The sequence below is a fragment of the Manis javanica genome, chromosome 8 (assembly GCF_040802235.1).
Source record: "Manis javanica isolate MJ-LG chromosome 8, MJ_LKY, whole genome shotgun sequence".
NCBI classification, from domain to species: domain Eukaryota; kingdom Metazoa; phylum Chordata; class Mammalia; order Pholidota; family Manidae; genus Manis; species Manis javanica.
Genome location: NC_133163.1, coordinates 36,107,148 through 36,130,948, shown reverse-complemented (window position 1 = coordinate 36,130,948; position 23,801 = coordinate 36,107,148). Strand labels below are relative to the sequence as shown.

At 37.0% G+C, this 23,801-nt stretch overlaps 1 protein-coding gene and 1 long non-coding RNA gene across 2 annotated transcripts; one reads left to right on the top strand and one right to left on the bottom strand.

Annotated features, from left to right (window-relative positions):
- The first annotated feature begins 2 nt into the window (after positions 1–2).
- Positions 3–16,650, top strand: ZBTB1 (zinc finger and BTB domain containing 1). The gene is made up of 2 exons (XM_017651209.3): positions 3–673; positions 13,368–16,650. The coding sequence occupies exon 2, from the start codon at positions 13,386–13,388 to the stop codon at positions 15,525–15,527; it is 2,142 nt and encodes a 713-aa protein (XP_017506698.1). The 5' UTR covers positions 3–673; positions 13,368–13,385; the 3' UTR covers positions 15,528–16,650.
- Positions 2,130–22,854, bottom strand: LOC140850738 (uncharacterized). Its single transcript, XR_012133798.1, has 4 exons — positions 22,020–22,854; positions 8,757–10,413; positions 4,944–4,990; positions 2,130–3,461 (listed from the first exon to the last, which is right to left on the bottom strand). It is a non-coding gene; the product is annotated as an uncharacterized lncRNA (long non-coding RNA).
- Positions 22,855–23,801: the final 947 nt, after the last annotated feature.

The following is a 23,801-nucleotide window of genomic DNA, read 5'->3' as shown; positions in this document are numbered from 1 at the left end:
CCCTGAACGGACTGGCCGCGCGCGGGACAGAGCAAGGGTGCCGGCGCCCCCAGAACGCCGGGGACGTACCTCGAGGGAGGGCCCAGCTGCTAGGCCCTATAGCGCTGGGGTTTGACATCTGGACTGACTGAGAAAGCAGCATCCTGCCCTTGGGGAGTCGGGAGGAGCCCAGTCCCATCCAGCTGTGCAAACAGGAGGAGGAGGAGGAGGTCCCAAGCCTACCCTTGGGAAGTGGGGCGAGAGGGGTGGTGAAGCTGCCGCCGCGCCGGCCCCCGCGGTGCGGGTTGCGCCAGCCACCTCGGAGCCCGACGCAGAAACTTGTTGCAACAAACAGGAGACCGCGGGTGCCCCTAGCAGCCAGCGGCGGAGTGGGTGGGCGGGCGAGAGGGAGGGGAAGGCTGGCGGACGCCGCAGCGAACTGGTGGGCAGACCCGGAGTCGCCGCGTAAGCGGGGCCGGCTCAGTGCGGTGCGGCAGGCGCGGCTGTGCGGCAGCGGAAGTCCTTTGTTGCAGCACAGTCCCTGGCAGAGCCAGAGCCTCTCCGCGCAGCCCAGCCCGAGTGCTGCGCGCCGCCGCCACTGCAGCTCACGGCCCCTTCGCCTCGCCCGCCTTTCCCGCGGCTGATTTGACTTAAACTCCCTAAAATCTCCGCAGTCCCGGTTCTGCTACAGCCGGTAAGTATTTGCCAGTTGTGGGGCTATTTGCGCAACTTTGACCTGGGCCAGAGGGCGGCGGGCCGCTGGCCTGCCCGAGTGCGGGGCCGGAGCGGCGCCGACCGGTGCGGGGAGTCGGAGCGCGGGGGACGCGCTGCAAGGACCCAGCGACGGGCGGCTGCCGGGCCGCCTCCTGGATCCTGCCGCCCGCCGACGCTCCTGTTCCGGGACGTGCGGCCTTCCAGGGTCCGAGGCTAAGCCTCCGCGGAGACTAGTTCCCAAATTAGTTGGCTTCTTTTCCCTTTCTTCTCTGCCTTTATTTTTTGGGGGGGAGGGGGGAGGGGAGAGGAGGTGTAGACGGGAGGCGGGAGGACCCGTTGATTGACGTGTCCAGGGCCCGCTTCTCTCGACTCACAGCTGCGGCTCCAGGGCGGGTGGGAGGGGAAGTGTCCTGGAGCCCCAGGCCGTAGACTTGGGCGCGCTCCGAGGGAGGAGGCGTAAGAGCCGTGCAAATTCTTGCCACGCTCTTTCCCACCCCCTCTTGCCGGCACACACGTTTTTTGTTCAGTAAAAAGTGGTAGGTCAAGGGTTTGGGACCTTTCAGTGGAAAATACCTTGTTTCCTGGGAAGAAAGCGGTTTCGATTCCACTGGTGGGCGCTTATTAGAACTTCTCTTAGTGTACGGTAAATGTGTTGGATGTAGATCGGGAGTCATTACCACTAAAATACATAGACTTGGGTCCGAGCTCAGCCACCCTCCTAATCTCCCTTTCTGCCTAAGCAACGCGTCTACGTGATTTGAAAGGTTGACATGACATTTTTCAAATTGGGAGCGTCAGGGAGATGTTGATGAAGTCCTTAATGTTTTCTGGGGATAGCAGGGCATTTGTGTAAGTGTAATAATATTCCTGAGTCGAGCTTCAGAATTGTGGTAGGTACGTGCAGATTCTCCATTGGTCTAAGTGTATTTTCAGACAGTGTGTATCACGGTCGGGAAACTACTCCAGAACAGTTTTTCCCATTGACACTCGAACCCAAGGAGTGGTCTCAGGCTTTTGGAGACCACTTAGAATCAGATTCCTGAGCTGAAGTTGATAGCATTCTGGAGCAGATTTGATGAGGGATGCAGTTCTAAGTTTAACCTCAAAACAACCACCGCCTTCTTTTAAATGGAGAAATTAGATTCTGTGAAATTTTGTTAGTACAGATGGATATGATGGAGAATTGGGATACAAAGTGGTGATGCTTGAATGATGACTGGCCATCAGAACCTCAGAGCTTTCATTTTGAATCACTTGCTTAATATCTGATCAAGTCTCAATAATAACTAAATGGCGTTGGGAACCAGATGGGGCTTCTTCATCTTAGAGAAAGCTGAAGCTAAGTGGAGGATGAAATGCTTTTCTAAAGATGAGTAAAGATTTTGCAGTGGAGCCTTCAATTAATGTCTTACATTCATTTTAAAAGCAGATTTCACCATTATGACTAAATTTTTGTGGTATAGGATAGTAATTCAGTTTGGGCAGTGTTTCCTGAAGCCTTTCTGTTCTCCCCACTCCAACATGATGGCCTACTTTGAGGGAGCCCTGGTGCACACATAAAAGAGAAACACATATAAAAGAGAAACCATATTTAACCAGGACCTTTGCAGGGCATGAGCACAGTCTCAGCCACTTGCTCTTGACCTTGTGTTTTGATTTCGTTCTAAGGCTGCTAAATTTTTGTATTGTTTACTCATTCTCCTTTTTTTGCCTGGCTCTGGGGAAGATACCGTTCATGTAGTTTTTTAAAGGGTGTCTCTTTCTAGCAGCACCATTTCCTATTCTAATGTGCAGGAGAAAAGAAGTGCTGGGTTTCAGGCCTCTCCTTCACCAGCCAGGAAAAGTGTTAATTAAGCCTTTGCTATTAATCTTTTAGCCCAAAAGGGAGGACACCATTTGGGATAAAAATGCAGAATATTTTTTTAGATTCCTATTTTTAAGCTATAGTCTGTTGTTTTCCAAAAAAATTAAGGTATATTTGAAAAACATCTGCTTGAGACATCAGTTTTGTCTCTAGGATGTTTTTTCCTGGCATTTTCTAATTGTGCTAGTATCTCTTACCATAAAATACTGACGTTACTTTATTCTCATACTCTTATGTGAACCAAATTAAAAGTGACTCAGGTCTATTTTTTCTCTAAATGGAAATAATTTATTATGAAATCCATGCTGTTTATAAAAATTCAGCCTATACTGAAGTATATAAATACAAAAATGGAAGTCATCCTGACTCCCCCTCTCCAGAGAGAATCACTCTTAAAAGCCAGTTTAACATGAGAGGAGGCAATATTTGATCCTAAAGCTAGTTGATCCTAACTGCTGCTGGTGTGCCTCACCCTGCCTAAGGATGGCCTGTGGTGATTCATGGGCTCATGGGCTCTGTTCACTGCTCAGGTTGGTGAGAACTGGCCAGGTAGAGGAAAAGGGAGTGTTTTACATTGGGCTGGTTTAAAATTCTGTGATTAAGCAATAGACATGAGAGCTTAGATACAACGGAGCTGCTATTTTAGGTTTGCCCTTTTGAAGTATTTACTGTACCTTCGTGGGCTAGTTCTCACACTTTTAAAAATATTAATGTTGATGTCCAGCCTCTTATAGGTTGATTTATACCAGCCAAACTCATTAAAACAAAACCCTCACATTTGTAGAGAGCTTCATAATTTATAGTTGGGAAGGAGTTGGTATTCTTGCCATGAGGACCACTGCCGAGAAGCCTCTGTGGGATGAGGGTTCCTCTTGATCAGTATCCAGAGGTAGCATGCCAAACACTAAAGAAAGATTAGAGGAAAGAAGGGAATTAAAAACTACAGTTTTCAGATGTGACAAGGAATGAGATGATACCTATTTAAGAAAAACTTCTAATACTGTGGCTTATATAATAACTATGAGAGATCTTAAGTACAAAATCACTTAATACTTAGCCTGGTATATTCAAGAATGACCTGTGACGTAGTTGATGCTGTTCTGAAAACAAGCCCCAAAACAGTACATAGAAGTTTAATCACAACATTAGTTATTTGAGGCTTTTGGGGGTATGGGTATTTTTAAACTACTGTGCTTTGAGTTTAAAATCGTTTTCAAAGTAAAATTGGAAAAATAAATAATTAAATCACCAACCAGATTTTCTGCTCATTGTCTATGTGAGTTGAGATTCACTTGATCATTTTTAGAGATAACTGAAGTGCTCCATGCCTACCTTAAATCTTAGTATTAGGGTAGGGCTTGCTCTGATGGGCACTGAAAGTCAGCAGATGAAAAGGAGATGGGGAAGGGGCAGGACATTATGCAATACAATATGGGCTGTATGAGAATGGGGTGACTCTGAGAGGCTTAGAATGTTCCAGAGGGACACTGTTAATAGTCACTGCCAGGAAGAGTGTCGTTTGGTTTATAAAAACTGAAACTTAGGTTCTGAATCAACAAAGTCAGAGTTTGAGTCCCATTTTCTACTTAAAAGTGGTTATCAACCACTGAACCTGTTTCCTCATTTGTAAAATGAGGATAATAAAATGGCATAATATATGGGAAAGTGCTGTGTAAATTTTTGACCACTATATAAAAGTTGCCATGATTGAAATAAAGCAAAAGGTTGATAAGCAAAATACAACTTAACTGCTTCCACATTTATTCATTCAGAAACTGATCAAATATCAACTAAATGTCAGGCAACTCTTAGAGGCTCAGAGGGTACTAGTGATGACTAAGACAATGCCCTGATCTCAAGGTGCTCACTTCACAAAGCAGGGGAGCCACATAATTACAGCCAGTGAGTGTGCTGATAGGTAGAGCATCCCACTTTGAATGATACATTATTTGTCATCCAATGGATGTGGATATAGTTTTGGAGTCACAGAAGAGAGGCATCTGCATTATCCTGGAATCAGAAAAAAAACTTCTGGAGGAGAGTGAGCTGGACGTAGAGCAGGGAATAGCATGTGTGAAAGCATGAAGGCTTTTGCTGGACTAGGTGCTTTGGGATGAAGGGAGATCTTAAATAGATTTAAGGCTTTCTTGGAATGAGCATACTTTTTTTGATACTCTTATTGGTTTCATTTGATTAGCTTTTAATTAGGTGAGTGTGAAGTATCGGGGTTTTGGTTAGAATAAGCAAAAAATAATTGGAGCTACAAAATGGGAAACAGTACAATTGAAAAATAAGTGTGAAACTGCTTAAAAGAAGGAAACTGGGTAGTCCTGTCCAGCCTAGAGCTGCCTCACCAGTTGTTCAGCAGCATTTACTGAATACTTACTATGTTGTAGGGTAACGACCAAGCCAAAGTCCTTGCCTTTGGGTAACCTAGCGGGAAGACCAACACAGATAATTGTGGAGCTGATTCTTATTTAGCACTTCTCAGTGACAGGCACTGCCTTATAATAACTCTAAACACTAGAAAGAATTATCATCCCCATTCTCAGATGAGAGAATTGAGGCGCCAATTTGTTAATCATCCTGCTCAAGGTCACACACCCACTAAGTAGCAGCGCCAGAGTTTGAACCTAGGCAGTGTGGTTAGGTTGTCCTTTAACATCTACTTTATGTTGCTGTTCTGAGATTAAAATACAGTGTAATAAGGAAATGATACCCAGTAGTATCAAAACCTAAAATAGTGGGAGAGGGAAGCTTTCTAGAGGATGTCATAAACTGATTCTTAAATGATACATGGGAGGTTCAGACAGAAGAGCTAATCAGCAGAAATAAAAATAGAGGTAAATACTTGAAGCATATGACGGGAGGAAAGGGCAAGCAGTTTTATGCTGCTTGAACATGAAGTTTGAAGCAAGTAATGGCTAAATATAAGATTAAATGGGTGATTTTTGTATGCCTTGCTAATGAGTTTGTGTTTTTGCATGAAGATATGTGATGGGAGTGGTAGAAGGGTTAAACAGGAGAATGTTATGGTCTGATTTTTGGTCCTTCTTGAATCAATGGAGGGTGAAGGACGAATTTGAGGGGCCAGTTAACGAGCCTGTTGTAATAACTCAGGAGTGATGATAGAGAGGTTAGGAGGGCAGGGAAGGTAGGAATGGAATAGAGGGATAGATTTGATAAATGTTTAGTGAGAAAATTGTCAAGACTTAATAGTTAATTATGAGGGAGACACCCCAAGTGACTCAAGGAGCCCAGGTGATTGGTATATGGTGGTCTCAGCCAGGACAGAACAGAGGGGGAGGTGCAGTATCTAGTGGGTCCCTGACAAAGTAATCGAGTGAGTACTTTGAAATAGAAGTTCCACAAAATGAACCCTAAGAATACCAATGCCACGTGCAAAAAGGAACTTCCTGGTGAAGCTGCTTTTTGCCGAGAGAAACCTGCTGTTCATACAGTGCCCTCTAGTGCTCAGAAGTTGCCATGTTGCCTCTTTAGAATAAACAGCTCAAAATGTAGAGATGGTGTGAATTAAGTACTTTTCCTCCTCCGCTCCTGGAAGGAGAGAGGAATATTCCAGAAGCCACTATGTTCCCTTTGTTTTCTGTGTGGATACATTCATTTCCTAGATCTGACATCTTAACTGCAGTAACATCTCGCTTATTCAGTAGTTACTTGGTTGGCAACCTCAGCTACCCAGTGCTGTGTCCTGAAGCAAAAGAGTAAGGCAGTTCGTTGCCTGTCAACAACTAAAATAGATGAAACACAGTACAAGAATTAAAACCTTAACTTACTCATAGAAAACTTCCCTGGGTACTCTCAGAAAATTATTTATGTAGATTCAGTTTCAATGAGTTTTTGTCTACTCCCATAACCCATAACAGATTGAAATAATGGGCAGCAGATCAGTATACCTTTTGGCTTAACAAGCAAGGAGACAAAAAAAATACTAACCGTCTAACAAAACAATCTCTGAAAGCATAACAGTTCAGGACCATTTGGCGCAAACCACCCTTGCTAATTTGAACAGTTCTTATATTACAACAAAATGTAATCGATACAGAGGAGGATGCAGACAGCCAGGTGGTACTGTACTTGGGGGCCACAGTCCGAACAGTAGGAAGAGTGCTAGACCAGGATTCAGGAGACCAAGGTCTTGTGCTGTCAGCCGTTAAAATTAGATGTGACCTTGGGCATATCTCGGCCTCTTAGGGACTCAGTTTTCTCACCAGGTTGAACTTGATCACTTTGTAAAATAGTATGAACTGTGTTCACATTATGATGACATTAATATTTAAGAAAAATTGTAGTATGCTTAAATTGAAAAGACAAAGACACATTTGTCATCTGTAATTTATGTGAGGAGTATGATTATCTCTATTTTATAGATGAGACAAGCAGGCTTAGGGAGGTGAAGACATTTCCTTGTAGCTAAATAGGTGGTAGAGCTGGTATTCAAATCTGTCATGGCTGCTTCCTAGGTTCTTATTTAATATTTCATTTAACAAGCAAGCATTAAGTGCAACTACGTGGGAAGTGTGTGCCAGGCACAGAGCACAAAGTCCATTTCAAGGAGCACAAAGGTCCTTGAGAGTCATTGTAGTAGGCCTTGCTGTATGATACCTCTGTTAGTGCTGATGATACAAGTACTATTACTGCACTGTTAGGGCTAACATACAGCTACGTCAGAGTTCTAAAGATTTTAGGGTGTAAGCATAGATAGACCCGAGCCACCATTTATAGCATTGTTTCTGTGGGAATATGTGCTTCAAGTTCTAAATAACTAAAAAATAAAGTTTGGAACATGACCCAATTATAATTTCAGAGCTTCCTGTACTAAGTACAGAATTTGCAGTCTCATAACCAGTCAAAATGCCTGTTATAAAGAGCAAATAAAATTTTCTAAACTAGATTGTGTCTGTCATTTAATGCCTTGAAAATCTTTTATCTTTAGGAGCCCCTCTACATCTGGTTCTCCTTGGCAATTTCAAGAAAACCTAGAGAATTAAATTTAAATTTAGAAATTGACAGTATACCTTGGAAAATGGTATTCTAAGAAAGAATTTTGGCAAAGTTCTTATTTTTATAGATGGCAAAGTCGTTAAGGCCATGATTTCAGGCTCAGGAGTCATATAGTCCTCTGTGACCTTAGGAAGGTTATATAATATCCTGTGCCAGTACATACATGTGATATATATACACATGTATCACATATTATATATACACACATGTATATATACATGTATATACAGTTAAAACTGGACCAACAACACCGGGTAGGGGCACTGACCACCTGCTGAGTCAAAAATCCTCATATAACTTTTGACTCCCCAAAAACTTAACTGCTGATAACCTGTTACTAGAAGCTTTAAAAAAAAAAAAAAGACTTTTTCAAAAACAATTTTCAAATTGTTGCAAATCTCCAAAAAATTTTCCAGTATATTTACTGAAAAAAATGTACATGTAAGTGGACCCACACAGTTCAAACCCATGTTCTTCAATGGTCAACTATATACTTAAACACATATACATATATCTGCTTAGACTAGAGCCTGGCCCATCGATAGTAAGGCTTAGCAAATGTTAACTATTCATATTCTTGTGTTATTGTGGTCATTTGCCTTCTCTTCATAACGTTCATCTGCCAGTCCAGTAAAGCCAATTTACCTTCTCTCCCATTACAGTTCCAAGCTTTTATTTATGCTGCTGCGTACTTCTCCCCAAGTATTTACATATATTCCAACTATACAGATACCTGAAATGACTTTCCCCTTGCTTCCTGTTTTTCTCTATCCTACTCATTCATGAAGGCTTCACTCAAATCCTAGATCCTTCCTAAAAGCCTACTGTTCTAATACAATTTTTGCTTTTTTCCCAAAAAAACTCTTGCTGAACTTTATTCAATATAATTTCGTACTTAATTATTCTCAAATTGTTTCTTGGTTTAAAAGTGAATCTCTCATATGTAATGAGCTGCTTATCCACCCTCCATCTCAATGCTTTATTGGATGTTAGGAACATTACAGGTGTACAGTACATTCTGATACCCTGATTTATAAAGATAAGATCCTTTCATTACATTGCAGGCTTCTTCAAAAGATATAATAGACTTATAGCCTCAAATTCATATACATACTTTGAATCATGTAAGACATAGAAGTAAGTACAAGGAAATGAATGCATTTACTTAGATGACCTTTGAGATCTAGAGGTCCTTGTTAGTAGTTCAGAAGTTGGGGCACTGGATTGAGGCTGATGATAGGTTCAGCTGCCAGCTCCAACGGAAGCTGTGCAGATTGTCCCCAGGGGCTTCCTTGGTAATGCAAGTCTATGACACAAATTAGAGGGTGGTTGTTTTTCAGAAGGAGACACTCCAAAATTCTTTAAGTTATTTCTTTATTCATTTATATGCTTATTTATAGACCCTTAAATTATAATTTGTCTGAAGAGGCAAAAGAAAGTTCCAGCAAAACATTTTTCCAATTTAAGAGACTAAGCAATGAAGGAAAAATATTTCGGAAACATTACTATGTCAGTGAGAAATTTACTCTGAAATAGCTTACATGGTATAATTTAGGGAACATGTCTATAGGTAAGACTAGACGCACCTAAACAGATAAAACCACATTACAGATCAAATGGGAGTGGGCATTTGTGCAAGAGCAACTGGCCAATAAAACTTGTATTTAGGACTCATGCCTAGTCCTTGTTGAGTGTTCTTTTTGCAGAAGGTACATTGCATGGTTAGTACACATCTGGGTGATCAGGAGTCCTTGTTCTGTAGTCCACAGTTAACTATACCCTTCATACATTATTTAACTCTCTCTGATCTTTAACCTTCTGTGAAAGAAAAATGTTGTACTATCTCTCTAAGCCCTAAAAGTCTATAAATATATAAATTATTTAATATGTTTAATGTGCTTGGTGGCTTTTTGAATTTGAGATGAAACCTTTTCAAACTAAAAATTTAAAAATCCAGTATAAAATTTTTTTGCATCACCTAACTCCTTGTTCTTCCTGGAGAGAACTGCATTCATAGTGGTGTCCTGCTAACCTTAGGAGAGCACTTGGCTTTGGATCACATCGGAATTATCTGCTCTCAGCCCCAGCCCTTGACTTCTAGCTGTAATAAACTTGTTCTACTAGTGATACAGCTAGTAACACAAACAAAGCAATTAGAGATTTCAGTTATAAAAACAGGAACAGCTGAAATAAAAGCAATCCTTTTATTTAAAACTGTTTACAAGCTTTACTATATAACAGAGTTCACTAAGGTTTTGGTAACATTATTAAGGATATATCCAAAAAAATTGCAAAGTTAGCAAGCTTCTTTTGGAACTTGAGTGAAGTTCATTAGTAAAAGTGAGTGGATTATGAAAATTTTAATGCAAAAATTATTCACAAGAGATAACAGCCAAGTCTCACAGGAATTTAGATCTGTCACCCCTGATTCCAACCCCAGCAGTGTGTATGTGTGTGTTATTAAGCCTTCTTAAAGCTTTTCTGAGTGATGTTTAACAAGAAGAAAGTTGCTGGTTCTAAATATGTGAATGATGGCTATTAGAAGTTACTCTATCTAAAATAAGTTTTATTCAGAACTTGGACATTTGCATAATAACATTGATGAAACTACAATTCTAAGTCAACCTAGAATCTTGTAGAGTTGACATTAATTTCAGACATGGTATTTGCTCAGCTTCCAATGCTCAGAGGGGAAGATAAAAATATATAGAGGCAGTGGAATTCATACCCAGACCTACCTGACCCAGAGCTCTTGCCTCTCCACCACAGCACAATGCCACCTTCTGTAGAGTAGGCACTTTACGGAGTACACGTTGAAAGAAGTCACTAATCTAGAAAAAGTCCAAATTCTCAACAATTTATCCTTGAGATTACAGAATCCCTGTGCTATTGCCGATTCTCAGTACTTTATACAGTGTCTGATACACCAAAGTGCTCAATATTTATTGAATTAATAAATGTGTAAAAGTGCTTCTGTTTTGTTTCTGTTAACACAGAATATGTATTTTCACTAATTTAATTGAATTGTGACTATAGCTACAAAGTGCCTATTGGTCTTCTGTGTAATTGCATTAATTTTAGTTGCTGATCATAAAACTGCTTTTCATTTAGGTGAGAAGAGTTTGGGGGACTTTTAAGCTCTTTATGCCATTATTTCAAGCATGGAATATTTAAAACCTGAACGTTTTTCCAGATTAACTGCTAGCTTTCATACTACTGGATTCCTATTTGGAAAGAAACTTTTAGTTTCTATCTAGTCAAACTTAACCTCCTGCTGCTTAAATATACATTACCACCATCACAACTGCCACTGTTAATTTCCATAGTTACCACATGCCAAGTGCTATATATTTTACACATTGCTTCTATGAATCCTCATGTTTGATATGTTACTTGAGATATCATTGTCCTTACTTTGACAGTTTGAGGAATTTGGAGTCAGTGAGGATAAACAAGTTGCTAGGGTGGCAAAGCTAGATTGGAACTCCGTCCGGTTTGTTTAATCTAAAGCCTGTTTTGCACACCGCACTGCAGACATTCTGTCTCTGCTTCCAGCCAGGGCACTCAGTGTCTTCTGAACGAGTTTGTCTCCTTCTTGAACAACTCTTACTACTGGAAACTTTCAACACACACACACACATGTGTGTGTGTGTGTTTAAACAACTCAACTACTGGAAACTTTCAATGTGTGTGTTTGTGTATGTTTTCCCCCACTCCATGAATAAGGTTTTGTTTCTGTTTGGATTTGTTTATAATTGTATTTGTTATGTAATTGCACATCTTATGTGTGTCTTCTTGACTTTCCATCCTGAAAACCTTTCTTATTATCTTCTATAGTCTTCATACATACATATAATTTTCAAAGACAACATGACTGAATTTTAGGGAGTGGGTTTACCTCAGCTTGCTTACAACTAACTCCCTTATTACTGGGCATTTCAAATTATAAATAATAGATTGGTGAATATCTTTGTACATACATTGCTTTTTGTATTTAGGTACATGCTGAGCATGAGTCCTCAGTTTTAGTACAAATATCAGAGTTATAGAAGAATGAAATAGTATACCTACTTGAAATACTTGGTCTGGCTTACAGAAAAGGTATAAAGCGGTTGCAATTTTAAGGTAGTAGGTCTCATTATAAGCCACCCTCATTTCAGCAGATGCACATCCCTGGCTCTGCAATTCTACCTCTTTAGACAGGAAAGACAGACAGGGAAGAAACTGGAAGGAGGCGGATAGGTCTTCAGGTAGTGGGGGAAAGGGATATGTGATCTGTGACAGATAAAGAGCAACTGGAAGTAAGTAAACTTCACTCTCTTAATTACTACACCAGGGATTGAAGGGTTTGAGGACTGAAGAGTGAACATTTTATTTCTCTGAACAGCTTGTTGAATGTTCTTTTTATGTTCAGTCAAATCGTGTAGGAGCTTGTTTTTAAGTAGAAGATAGATTCTGAAGTTTTATGTGTACAGACTAAAAATTGAGGCTAAAATTGGATCTTGTTTTAGCTTTGTAATATAATTGGTAGGACTTTCAGTGCTTTTAATATTTTCCTCTCCTTCTTTATCCAAAGTCAACTCCCTACATTAAAAATACTTATTACAGTGTCTCCCAGATGTTAAATGAAGAAAATTAGTTGCAAAAAGGTGTATATGATATGATACCATTTAGGTTAAAAAAAAAACAGAACAAAAGCAAAACTATGTGCCTGGCACATGTAGGTAGTCAGTATCTGTTGACTCTGTACGTATACATATAAACAGTTCCAAAGATAAGTAATCCATTATGTTGGGAGAGGTTATATCAGACAAGAGGTACACACCCTAAGGTGTGTATTTGGTATACTTTTATGTTTGAAGTTTTGCATTGAGCATGTGTTACTTTAGTGGACTTTTTTTAATGATTAAAAAAATGAAGAAAAATGTATAGTCTAAGGATACCTCTTTTCCACATAGATCCACAGTTTCTTTAAATCTTAAAGTGCATGTTGAACAATGTAAGACAGATATTCTGACTGTACTGAATTATTGCTTCTCCAGTCGTCAAGAAAAGCGTTGATCAAACCTGTTTGCTTGATGCCATTTCAATATAATCTAATAAGCTTTTTTAAATAGAGTTTTATATGGAAATCTTCAAACATGCAAAAATATAATTATACAAATATCCCAGCTCCAGTAGTTATCAACATATGGCCAATCTTGTATCATGTATAGCCATCCACTCCCACTGCACTGGATCATTTTCAAACATATATATATCATCTTAACTATAAATAAGTTGGCATGTATATTTAAAAGACAAGGACTCTTCTTAACACAACCAAAATACCCTCATCACACTTAAAAATGAGCAATAATTCCTTAATTTCAGTCATCTAAGAAGTTAATATTTGGCAATACAGTTACTAGCTTTCAGTTTAAGTTGCTATTTTATTTAGTTCCATTGTATCTTATAAGTACTTCTAAACTAGTATCTTTTTTCCTTTCATATTTACTATACCTTTTTCTCCCTAGAATTGTGATGAAGTCAAAATGATGGCTTTTGCTTTTAGATACCTTGGCTTGTATTTCTTAAAATGAGAAGCTTAAAGAAATGGCTAGGAATCTTTGTCTTCAAATTTAAAAAATGATTCAGGTATATAGAGTTTTGTTATGTCAAATGGAAAACTATTCAGATTGTGATTATAATAGCAAAGTCACACAAGTCTCAGATCATGGTCAAAATTATTCTTGAAGTGATTTTCTGATATCTTGTCTGACTTTAATATTTTTGTTTTACATAGGTCTCTAATTAATAGAAGATGGCAAAGCCCAGCCACAGCAGCTACGTCCTTCAGCAGCTAAACAACCAAAGGGAATGGGGTTTTCTCTGTGACTGTTGCATTGCAATTGATGACATTTACTTTCAAGCACACAAAGCGGTTCTAGCTGCCTGTAGCTCCTATTTTAGAATGTTTTTCATGAACCATCAGCATAGTACTGCACAACTAAATCTCAGCAACATGAAAATTAGTGCTGAGTGTTTTGATCTCATTTTGCAATTTATGTATTTAGGAAAAATTATGACAGCCCCCTCCAGTTTTGAGCAGTTTAAAGTGGCAATGAACTACCTACAGCTGTACAATGTTCCTGACTGCTTAGAAGATATACAGGATGCAGACTGTTCTAGTTCAAAATGTTCATCTTCTGCTTCCAGCAAACAGAACAGCAAAATGATATTTGGGGTAAGAATGTATGAAGACACTGTGGCTAGAAATGGCAGTGAAGCCAATAGGTGGTGTACAGAACCAAGTTCAACAGTAAATACACCACATAACAGAGAGCCTGATGAAGAATCCTTACAGTTAGGTAGTTTTCCTGAACCACTATTTGATGTGTGTAAAAAAAGTTCTGTGTCCAAATTATCTACTCCAAAAGAACGTGTGTCGCGACGCTTTGGACGGAGCTTTACCTGTGACAGCTGTGGATTTGGCTTTAGCTGTGAAAAATTACTAGACGAGCATGTGCTAACCTGTACTAACAGACACTCATACCAAAACACGAGATCTTATCACAGGATAGTAGATATAAGAGATGGAAAGGAGAGTAATATCAAAGCTGAATTTGGTGAAAAGGATTCTTCTAAAACATTTTCTACACAGTCGGACAAATACAGAGGAGACACAAGCCAGGCTGCTGATGATTCAGCTTCTCCCACTGGAAGCAGAAAAAGTAGCACAGTGGAGTCCGAACTAGCCAGTGAAGAAAAAAGCAGAGCTGCTGAGCGGAAAAGAATCATTATTAAGATGGAGCCAGAAGATATTCCTACAGATGAACTGAAAGACTTTAATATTATTAAAGTTACTGATAAAGACTGTAATGAATCCACTGACAATGATGAATTAGAAGATGAACCTGAAGAGCCCTTTTATAGATACTATGTTGAAGAAGATCTTGGTGTTAAAAAAAATGGTAGGAAAACTCTCAAACCTAGGATGTCCATAAATGCTGATGAAAGAGGTAGTTTAGAAAATATGAGGCCCCCTAGCAACAGCAGTCCAGCACAAGAGGATACTGAAAATGCATCCTGTGAGCTGTGTGGACTCACAATAACAGAAGAGGACCTGTCATCTCATTACCTAGCCAAACACATTGAAAATATCTGTGCATGTGGTAAATGTGGACAAATACTTGTTAAAGGCAGACAACTTCAGGAACATGCTCAAAGATGTGGAGAACCCCAAGATCTGACAATGAATGGGTTAGGAAATACTGAGGAGAAAATGGACATGGAAGAGAATCCTGATGAGCAGTCTGAAATAAGAGATATGTTTGTTGAAATGTTGGATGATTTTAGGGACAATCATTTCCAGATAAACAGTATCCAAAAAAAGCAGTTATTTAAACATTCTGCATGTCCTTTTCGATGCCCTAATTGTGGCCAGCGTTTTGAAACTGAAAATCTAGTGGTGGAACATATGTCTAGCTGCCTAGACCAAGATATGTTTAAGAGTGCCATCATGGAAGAAAATGAAAGAGATCACAGACGAAAGCATTTTTGTAATCTGTGTGGAAAAGGATTTTATCAGCGGTGTCACTTAAGAGAACACTATACTGTTCATACTAAGGAAAAACAGTTTGTTTGTCAGACATGCGGAAAGCAGTTTTTAAGAGAACGTCAGTTGCGACTGCACAATGACATGCACAAAGGCATGGCCAGGTATGTCTGTTCCATTTGTGATCAAGGAAACTTCAGAAAACATGACCATGTACGGCATATGATTTCTCATTTGTCTGCTGGTGAGACGATATGCCAGGTCTGCTTTCAGATATTCCCAAATAATGAACAATTGGAACAGCACATGGATGTTCATCTGTATACATGTGGAATATGTGGAGCAAAATTTAATTTGAGGAAAGATATGAGATCACATTATAATGCTAAGCATTTGAAAAGAACATAAGTGATTTTCTACTGTACTAATGTTTAGTTGATAGCAGACAAGCACCAAAGCAAATATGAGCTATTTAGAAATTGATTTTATAAGATGAATTGTTGGAAAAAAATTTCAAGGCCCTTTTACCTTTTAATATTTTTGTTTAGGATCTTAAGTATTTACATTTTAGGTGTAATTAAATGTTCTATCATTTTTGTTATTTCTCATTAGAGTTCTTTGTTTTTAGTTTGTTTTAGCTATGATTAAAATTACTTATAAATATAGATTACAAGTCGTTGTTACCCCTTCAGTGACTATTAAACTTTAGTTTATCAATAAGGTGATACCTTCAATATTGCTATGTGTTTTTTTTTTTAAAGGTTATCCTGTGAAATTTTAAACCTGTCATTGGCCATTCCTGTTTATTTAAAAGAGAGAATGTTTTAAGTAATTAGTTATCTGAAACTATCCCTTTCATCGTTAGCTTTTTTTGTAAGTTGAACAGTGGTCTAGCCACTGTTTATTTCCCCTTGTTATCAATGAAATCCTTTTCTTAAGTTGACAAGCTTATTAGGCAGGTTAGGTGCACTGAATCTAACCTTGAAGGTTGACATGGGCTCAAAGTTGGCCTAAAAAAATTGATGGACATAAGGAAATTGCTATAAATGAATATTTCCTATAACTGATAAAATATTATCATTTAATAATCACATTTAAAACTTATATTAAGTGTAAAACCCAATGACTTTACCCCACTTGAGAAGTTGGTACAAGTCATTTTGTTTTGTGATATTAAATTTAACTATGATAGTTAATTAAAAAGACATGTATTCATTTAAAATAATTTAAAATATTCTGATTTCTAAAGTGTGTTTATCAATTATTTTTGTTTATAAATAGACTTTAATATCTCTCTAGGAATATGAAATCTGAAGAAAAGTGATTTTCACCTTTAAAATTACTTTTGGAACTTAAGTTTGAAATTTGAGAAAGCTGCCATGTATATTGATAAATCTAATAAAATAAAGAAATCAATTACAAATCTGGTTGTTTTATAAAAGTAGAGTGTGCAAAAAAAATGTCTTGTGTTTTATACTATCTAAGATTTGGAGCAAATGTGTAGTGGCAAATAAAGCAGTTTATCACCATGCTTTATTATTTTTTTCTGTAAAGGATTTATAAAATCTGAGGATTATAAAATAATTACATAACATATAAATGGGAACAGCTTACCAGTTTTTTATATAGTTAAAATAGTATTACTGTTAGTTGTTGCTGACACAGGGTCTACATGAATTACATGTGAATTAAAACACTGGCAAAACTGACCCACCAATAAACACATCTATTGAATGCCTTTTAATGTGAATTTCACTTCCACTGGAATATCCTTCTCATAATGAAAGGGATTTTAAATAACTCCAATATTTAAAAATGCAATTTTGTGATTATGAACAGCAATTTAACAGTGTTGTTCTTTTTGTTTACATCAAATTTTTAAGACATGCAAGTCTATGGTATAAAATTTGCGTAAAAGAACGAGTTGCCAAGAGGATTGATAAACATATTGAGTAGAAAAGATTTAGTTGAAAGAGAAGTAAGTATTAATACATTGTTAGCTCAGAGATTTGTGGGCATGTGCTGAGGTGTTAAGGAAGGATAGAAATAGTACAGGAACCATGTGGTATTAAAGCAAAGTAATGAAAAGTAGAAATGCACAAAAGATAAATGAAAAATTAGGAATTTTTTTAAAGCCACACATGGAAAAAGCAGGAAACATGATTCATCTTAGTCTTGGATACAGTAGTTTATCATGTAATTAAATCTGAAATGCAACTTAAAGTGAAATATGGTATATACATTACTGATAAGAACCTGATAAAAGTACTGCAACAAACCCAGAGATCCATCAGAGTGTAGTGTGAGGAGATAAAGATCAATCAAATTTCCAAACTATATTTGGTATCTTAGTTGACATTTTCTTTGGGATCACTTTTTTTTCCATGACCTTCATCAAATTCTATTGCAATGGCTTTCCCACCATTAAAGAACAGAATTCTTTCTGAATATTACCACTCTGTAAAAGGATTGTCCCATTTAGGAAAGGGAGCTTAATGTATTGTTTTGACGCGTACTAACAGTCAACAATTAGCATGTAAATATATACACATTAAGCATAATCTTTGATTTTTACGGAGATGTTTATAGTTTTACAAAGCCACACCTCATAATGTTGTCTACCAGTTCATGCTACACAGGACAGAGACCTTTTGTTTTGGAACTAGCTACATGCCAGCTCAGGCTTAAGTATAATGTACAATTTTCCTTATTAAAGCAAAGAGTGCATTTTAAGGCTACTTGCCCTTTAAACAAGGGGGAATGAAAAATATTCAGTACTCTCCAACCCAGGTGCCTCTCTCTTCCTGGGGTGGAGCTACAGAGCTGAACTTAGTACTGTGGCTTCTTGCCCCCCAGTGCTGAGAAGGCAAAGAATCAAGGTTGTGGAGGCTACCTGCCCCTCCTGCCTTTATAATTTATGTGACAGCTCCAAATCTAAAATTGAAGGGAAATATCTAGATAGATAATGTGGAATCTTGTTTTGCTTTCTCACAAATACAGTCTTGTGTGAAGAGCCTTTTGTCTTCCAGCAAGAAATCCTGGAGGAGTGGAGTCAATGCCTAACAAGCTTGCCACCAATTACAGTGCAATTCAGATGTTTATAATTATTTAGTAAACAGGTCTAAGAATCTCAGAGATTAATAAAGCACAACTATGTGGCAGTGGAGTAGGACTCAGAAATCTGTCTTAATCTCTCCCATATTTTTAAAGTAAAAATATTCAGAGAAATGACTCACATGAATAAAATGGTACAGGGTGAATTTTGAATATGGACAAAAATTAGAATAAATAAGTATTCCAGGGGATAGTTATAAAATAAGAACAGAGTTTGCTAGGGCAGCCAGAGCACCAACTAAAGGGAAAAATAATAGGTTGACATGAAAAAATACTTAAGTGCTGTGGTTGAGAACAAAAATAAGATAGCAAAAGTTGAATTAAAAGCATTCAAAATTTTCTAGGTGGGATGGGTAGAGATTAATTTGATAGGTTAAAATAATTTGATTAAAATAATTCAATCAGATCTATAGAATACCTAATGAAACAGCTGTTAGGAACATGCCAAGGATATGCCCAAAGACTTGAGATAATATACCAACTTTTACATTCTAAAAAAGTGGGAAAAGAGGCTAGTGGTGGTCGGCAACTTTCTCCCCAGTTAAACACTTGTTCCTCTACATCACTAGTTAAGGAACTTCCATATTAGATCTCTGGAAAATCCCCCAAAGAATCAAACATAAAACTTGTCATTGCTGTTAACCAAAAGCTAAATCAGTACCAACCTAAAGGAAAAAAAAAAAAAATCCTGAATGTGTTTGCACACACATAGTTGCGAATAAAGACATTTGGTATATTTCTTAATTTTAAATGGGTTTTATCCATTAAAAAACTTTTTTTGCCATTAATCTACTTTGGTCAGTTGCTATCTTTCCTCACCTCCTCCTTGTCTTTTGTAACGCTTCTCAGTGATAAATGCCAGTGCTTTGTGGGCACCCTAGTGTCACCAAAGCCTGGGATTCCAGGGTACCCAAAAGTTCTGTGGGAACATATCCTTGTGGAATGTCTCTCATTTCCTCGGATACCTGAGGGGCAATAACGAGCTGACAGGGTGAATGCCAGGGAATTGAAGCAAACAGAGTTAAATTTGGTGTTAAGGACTTTAAGCAGCAGCCTAGATTTGGACACCCGTGATCCATCCATTCTATGGCTCTCATTTAGTAATCCCAGCATCCATTTAGTTACACTTTATACTCTGAGCGCTTTGCATGTGTAATTTTAATCAATCCTCACAGCCTTATGAGGTAAGTATCATTCTTATTTTCCAGATGGACTGAGGTGCAGAGAGTTTTTCCCTCAGATCACACAGAAACTAAATACTAAAGCTGGAATTTGAAACTAGACCTATCTGTTTTCTGCATTCCTGTGCTTAACCACTAAGCTATATACTCCACCTACCAAGAAATACAAGGAAGGGCCTTTCAGTCTAGGACCACATGTGATAAAGCTCCCATGAGACTCTGTGCTTGTGTATCATCTGTCATCTGCTGTACCTAATAAGTAGCTGGTCATAGTGGGTACCTAATAAATATTTTGAATAATATGAAAATATATGAGTTGGAAGCAGAACTTTTTATTTAAATGGGTCATTCAGAATGATGTTTTAGAAATTACTAACATGTTTTGGTTTAAGTTTTTTATTTAAACTTAAAACATTTAGTGATACCGTCAGCCATTTTGGGAGGCCCATTGTAGGTGCTCAATTAAAAATTTGAATTAAACTTCCATATTTCTACCTATGTGATATTTTCACACTGTTTTCCCTATTCCTGACCTTTATGTTCTAATCTCACCAATCACCACTTCCTTTTATAGAATATTAGACTGGTGAGTTGAAAACCTCAAATCATTGGAAAATATTCCCAAGAAAAATCAGGATCCAAGAAAAACCACTTTCCAATTTTTGCCTTGAGATGTGGATAAGGAATTTTTCATTTCACTAGCTAAAAAACAAAACAAAATCCCAAAATTACCATATTGTGATTGATTTGATTATAGAGCAATCCAAGCTTGTCTAAAAATAAAAGTTGGTTATTCTAGCCATTTATAATGCAATTCACCCCAAATGTTTCTGGATTTCTAGTGTAAACATAAAGACAGTCTTAAAGAAATGAAAGATAATTTCAGGAAACAACAGCTGTATATCCACACTAAGCTAGCAGCAAATTTGTAAAAAATGAAGTTACTTAATGGTTTAAGGGAAACAATCCCTCTCTCAATCTAATCTGATTTTAACTTCATATATCTACTGCTTTATTTCTTAAACCTACACAATAGGTTTTACTGCTACTAGGTTAAATCCACTTTAATGATCTCTCTACCGTCTGCCAAATGTGACTTTTAAAATGATAAGAGAATAATATGGTGACAATTCCATGGATAATGTATATATAATCACTTAGGTGTCCCACTTTCATTGGTCTCTATCAAACTCAAGGACATTATACTTGGTAACATGGGTAGTTTCAAACTAAAACCACAGAAAATTTTACTATTTACAAATCATATGCTTGCAAAAGGCAAAAATGCAAGAGTTAGAATGTCTCTGAGTATTGATAAATGCAAATACTAAATGACAACAGCAGCTTGTAAATTCATACTAATTTTGAACCAATTCAATACCACTTACATATATATATGCACATGCTTAGTTGACTTTAGCATTAAGAAGTTTAAATCCTATTTAAGTTGTTCCCTTATATTCAGGAGAACCAAACTATCAAGGTGCATTAGTAGTGACCAAATTGTTCCTTTCTATTAATCCACCACAGATCACTAGGGGGTAGGAAGTCATTATGATTTCTCATTTTATCTTACTCATTTGCTGACAAAAAAGATGGTGTGAAGGTTACAATTCAGTAGTTGGCTCTGAATTGAATGTTCATGAATATACTAATAACCACTGTAATAAGTAAGAAATCAGAGGAAATGCTAAGGCCAAAGGATGACAAAAATGTAAAAGGCATGATTTCATTTCAGAGTCAGAATTTTAATAATTTTATGTGAGGAAATTTGCATAAATCTGTTCTTAACCTAATTGAGAAAGGAATAGAAGTAGGTAGACAGCCTATGAAGCCCAGTTAAGTTTAATTTTAAAAGTTATGTTTTTGTTCTACTTAAACCAATTGCATATACCAATCAGAATCAACAGAGCTCATTCGTAGATGACAGAAATGTAATTCTAAGCACCAGATTATGAAAGACACCTTTTTATTTCAAATGCTTATGTGTTCTCTGATGTGAGAAAAAAAATTTTAAGAGATAGTCTCTTTTTTAAAAAGATTCGGCCAAAGCATTGCTGCGAAAAATAAAATTCTACCTAGAGTTACTGGGGCAGGTTTGGAGAGTTATGAACTAAAGAATTTGAAGGAAAACTTCTTCTCCATGTGTGTACTTTTATTTTCATCTGCAGAATGTACAACACTTTATTTGAAGAAAACAATGTTGGCTTGATGGCTGAAGGCATTAAATAACAAAATATGAACATTTAAATGTTAGAGCTATGTTTAAATCAGAGCTATGCCATTAACAAGTTAGAGTACATTGTAAAATTGTTTTATTTGAAGAAAAACATTCAAATGCTTCCTTCTTACTCTGCTACCTGGCTGACCTATCATTTTATATGTTTCATGTTTATGTGCTTTACCCCTTTATAGCTTAGGTCATGCAAGAAAAAGAAAAAAGGTGCTCCTTAGCTGAAGAATTATATTAGTAATAATGACATATTTGAAGGGTACAATGAATTACATTGAGGAGAAAATAAATTTCTAGGAATTAAGGGGTTTTTTTGTTCTTTGTTCTATCAATAGGGTGCTGGCCTGATGCCAAAAGCCATGAAATTCTTACCTAAAAATTATGTTGTAGCTTGTAGAGCAGTCAAATTGTAATCTTTTTCTTGAGTTTTGTCTTTTTCTGTGTGGCAGTGGTGAAATAGGGCCTTCTAAACCTCTGGAGAAGTGAGATCTGAATTTGGAGAGGACATGGGGAAGAATCAATCTTCAAGAGATAATCTTTAAGTCCAGACCCAGGAATATCAGATCTGAAGTGACACCATCTTTTCTGTCTTCCTGGCAAACGTCATCAACTCGGTTGATCCAGTTGCAAGGATCCAAGAAAACTCAGTAAAGATCACTTTGGAATCACTTTGTATGACAAAATTGATTCATCGTGACTTCCCTAGTATTTGTGGAAAATCTGCTACAGAAAAGTAACTAGAATATTCACATGACATCAGTGGTTAAAGCTACACTAAAATGAAACTATATGCTAATTATCTTCAAGAGTCCCTTTTAAAATAAAAGGGCTTGCTAGGCTACTATAAATATAAAGAGAGATAATCACATATCCGTGTAAACACATATGTAATTCTAAACTTAAAATAATCTGAATTATAGTTTACATATTGTGAAATATGGTTAGACAATTTTAAAAACTATTCCCAAAAATCTGTAGTTGAGAGTATAAATAAAAATATATGAGTACAGAGGAAAAACATTTAATAATATTTTAACAAGAAGGATAATTTAGTTACTACTCACTGTAATGTAACATTTGCTCTTCCTATTTTTTCACACTATATACCTGTAATAAACCTGATTATTAATATTACTGAAGCTCCTTTTTAAGTCTGTTAACTTGAGGAAAAACAAGTGGTATTACTTCAATACTGGTAGATTTTCACAAATCACAGACAATCCAAAAGAATGCATCTTAAGACACATTATTTTCTTCTGAACTTAGCAATATAACCTAATAAGGCTTAAACATTTATTCTCAGTATTAATGTATAATACCATGCTCCTCAACTTGTAAATTTCAAGATAAAATTCAACTAAGTATCAAATTAAACAATGGTTAACATGTTAAAAATACCTTTCATGGGGAAATGAAATATTTGGTGAAATTTTAACCTGACTTCAAATACTTTGCTCATACACACATTTCTTAACCATGTGCTTATTATAGCCATATTATTTCCTTATTGTGAATATACTTCTAGTTTTATTTTTGGTTAACTGCATACCCAATTCGTTATTATTTCTTGTGTATTATCAACGTGTTACATATTTTCAGAAATGCTTATTTTGTTTCTATGTCTATTCAAGTGTTTTAATAAGGAGTTGCACAAAGAGCTCTAACTTAGAGTATACATAACAGTGTATGTAGAAGTTAAGTCATTTAAAATCTGTACCTATGAGGTAGAATGGTAACTTGAATATTCATTCTAATAATTAGTTTAACAAAGAATCAGAGAAAGTTAATTACTAATGTGATGGTGGGTACAGTGGGGCGAGAAGGGAGAAGAGAAATCCACGAAAGACTTCAAATTCGTATTTTGACTTTAATATTTGAAAGACTTCAACTGCCTTAAGAGAAATAAAATTAAGTTTAGAGTAGTGTTAGATTCCAAAAAAATAAAATCAAACAGACCAACCAAAAACTAGCTAATGTCTTTTGGGAACATGAGAAAGCATGTAGAAATACAGGCTTCTAACATAGGAAACAGGAAAGATGAAAGAATATTATCAATAATTAAAGAGATCAGATCAATATAGGATAGACTCAACAAATAATTTTTGATTGGTGAAATTAGATTTACAAAAGAAATATGGCTTAAATTTTGACTGT

Excerpts from the sequence above, each read along its gene's own strand:
- ZBTB1 (XM_017651209.3), top strand. The coding sequence starts at position 13,386 with ATGGCAAAGCCCAGCCACAGCAGCTACGTCCTTCAGCAGCTAAACAAC.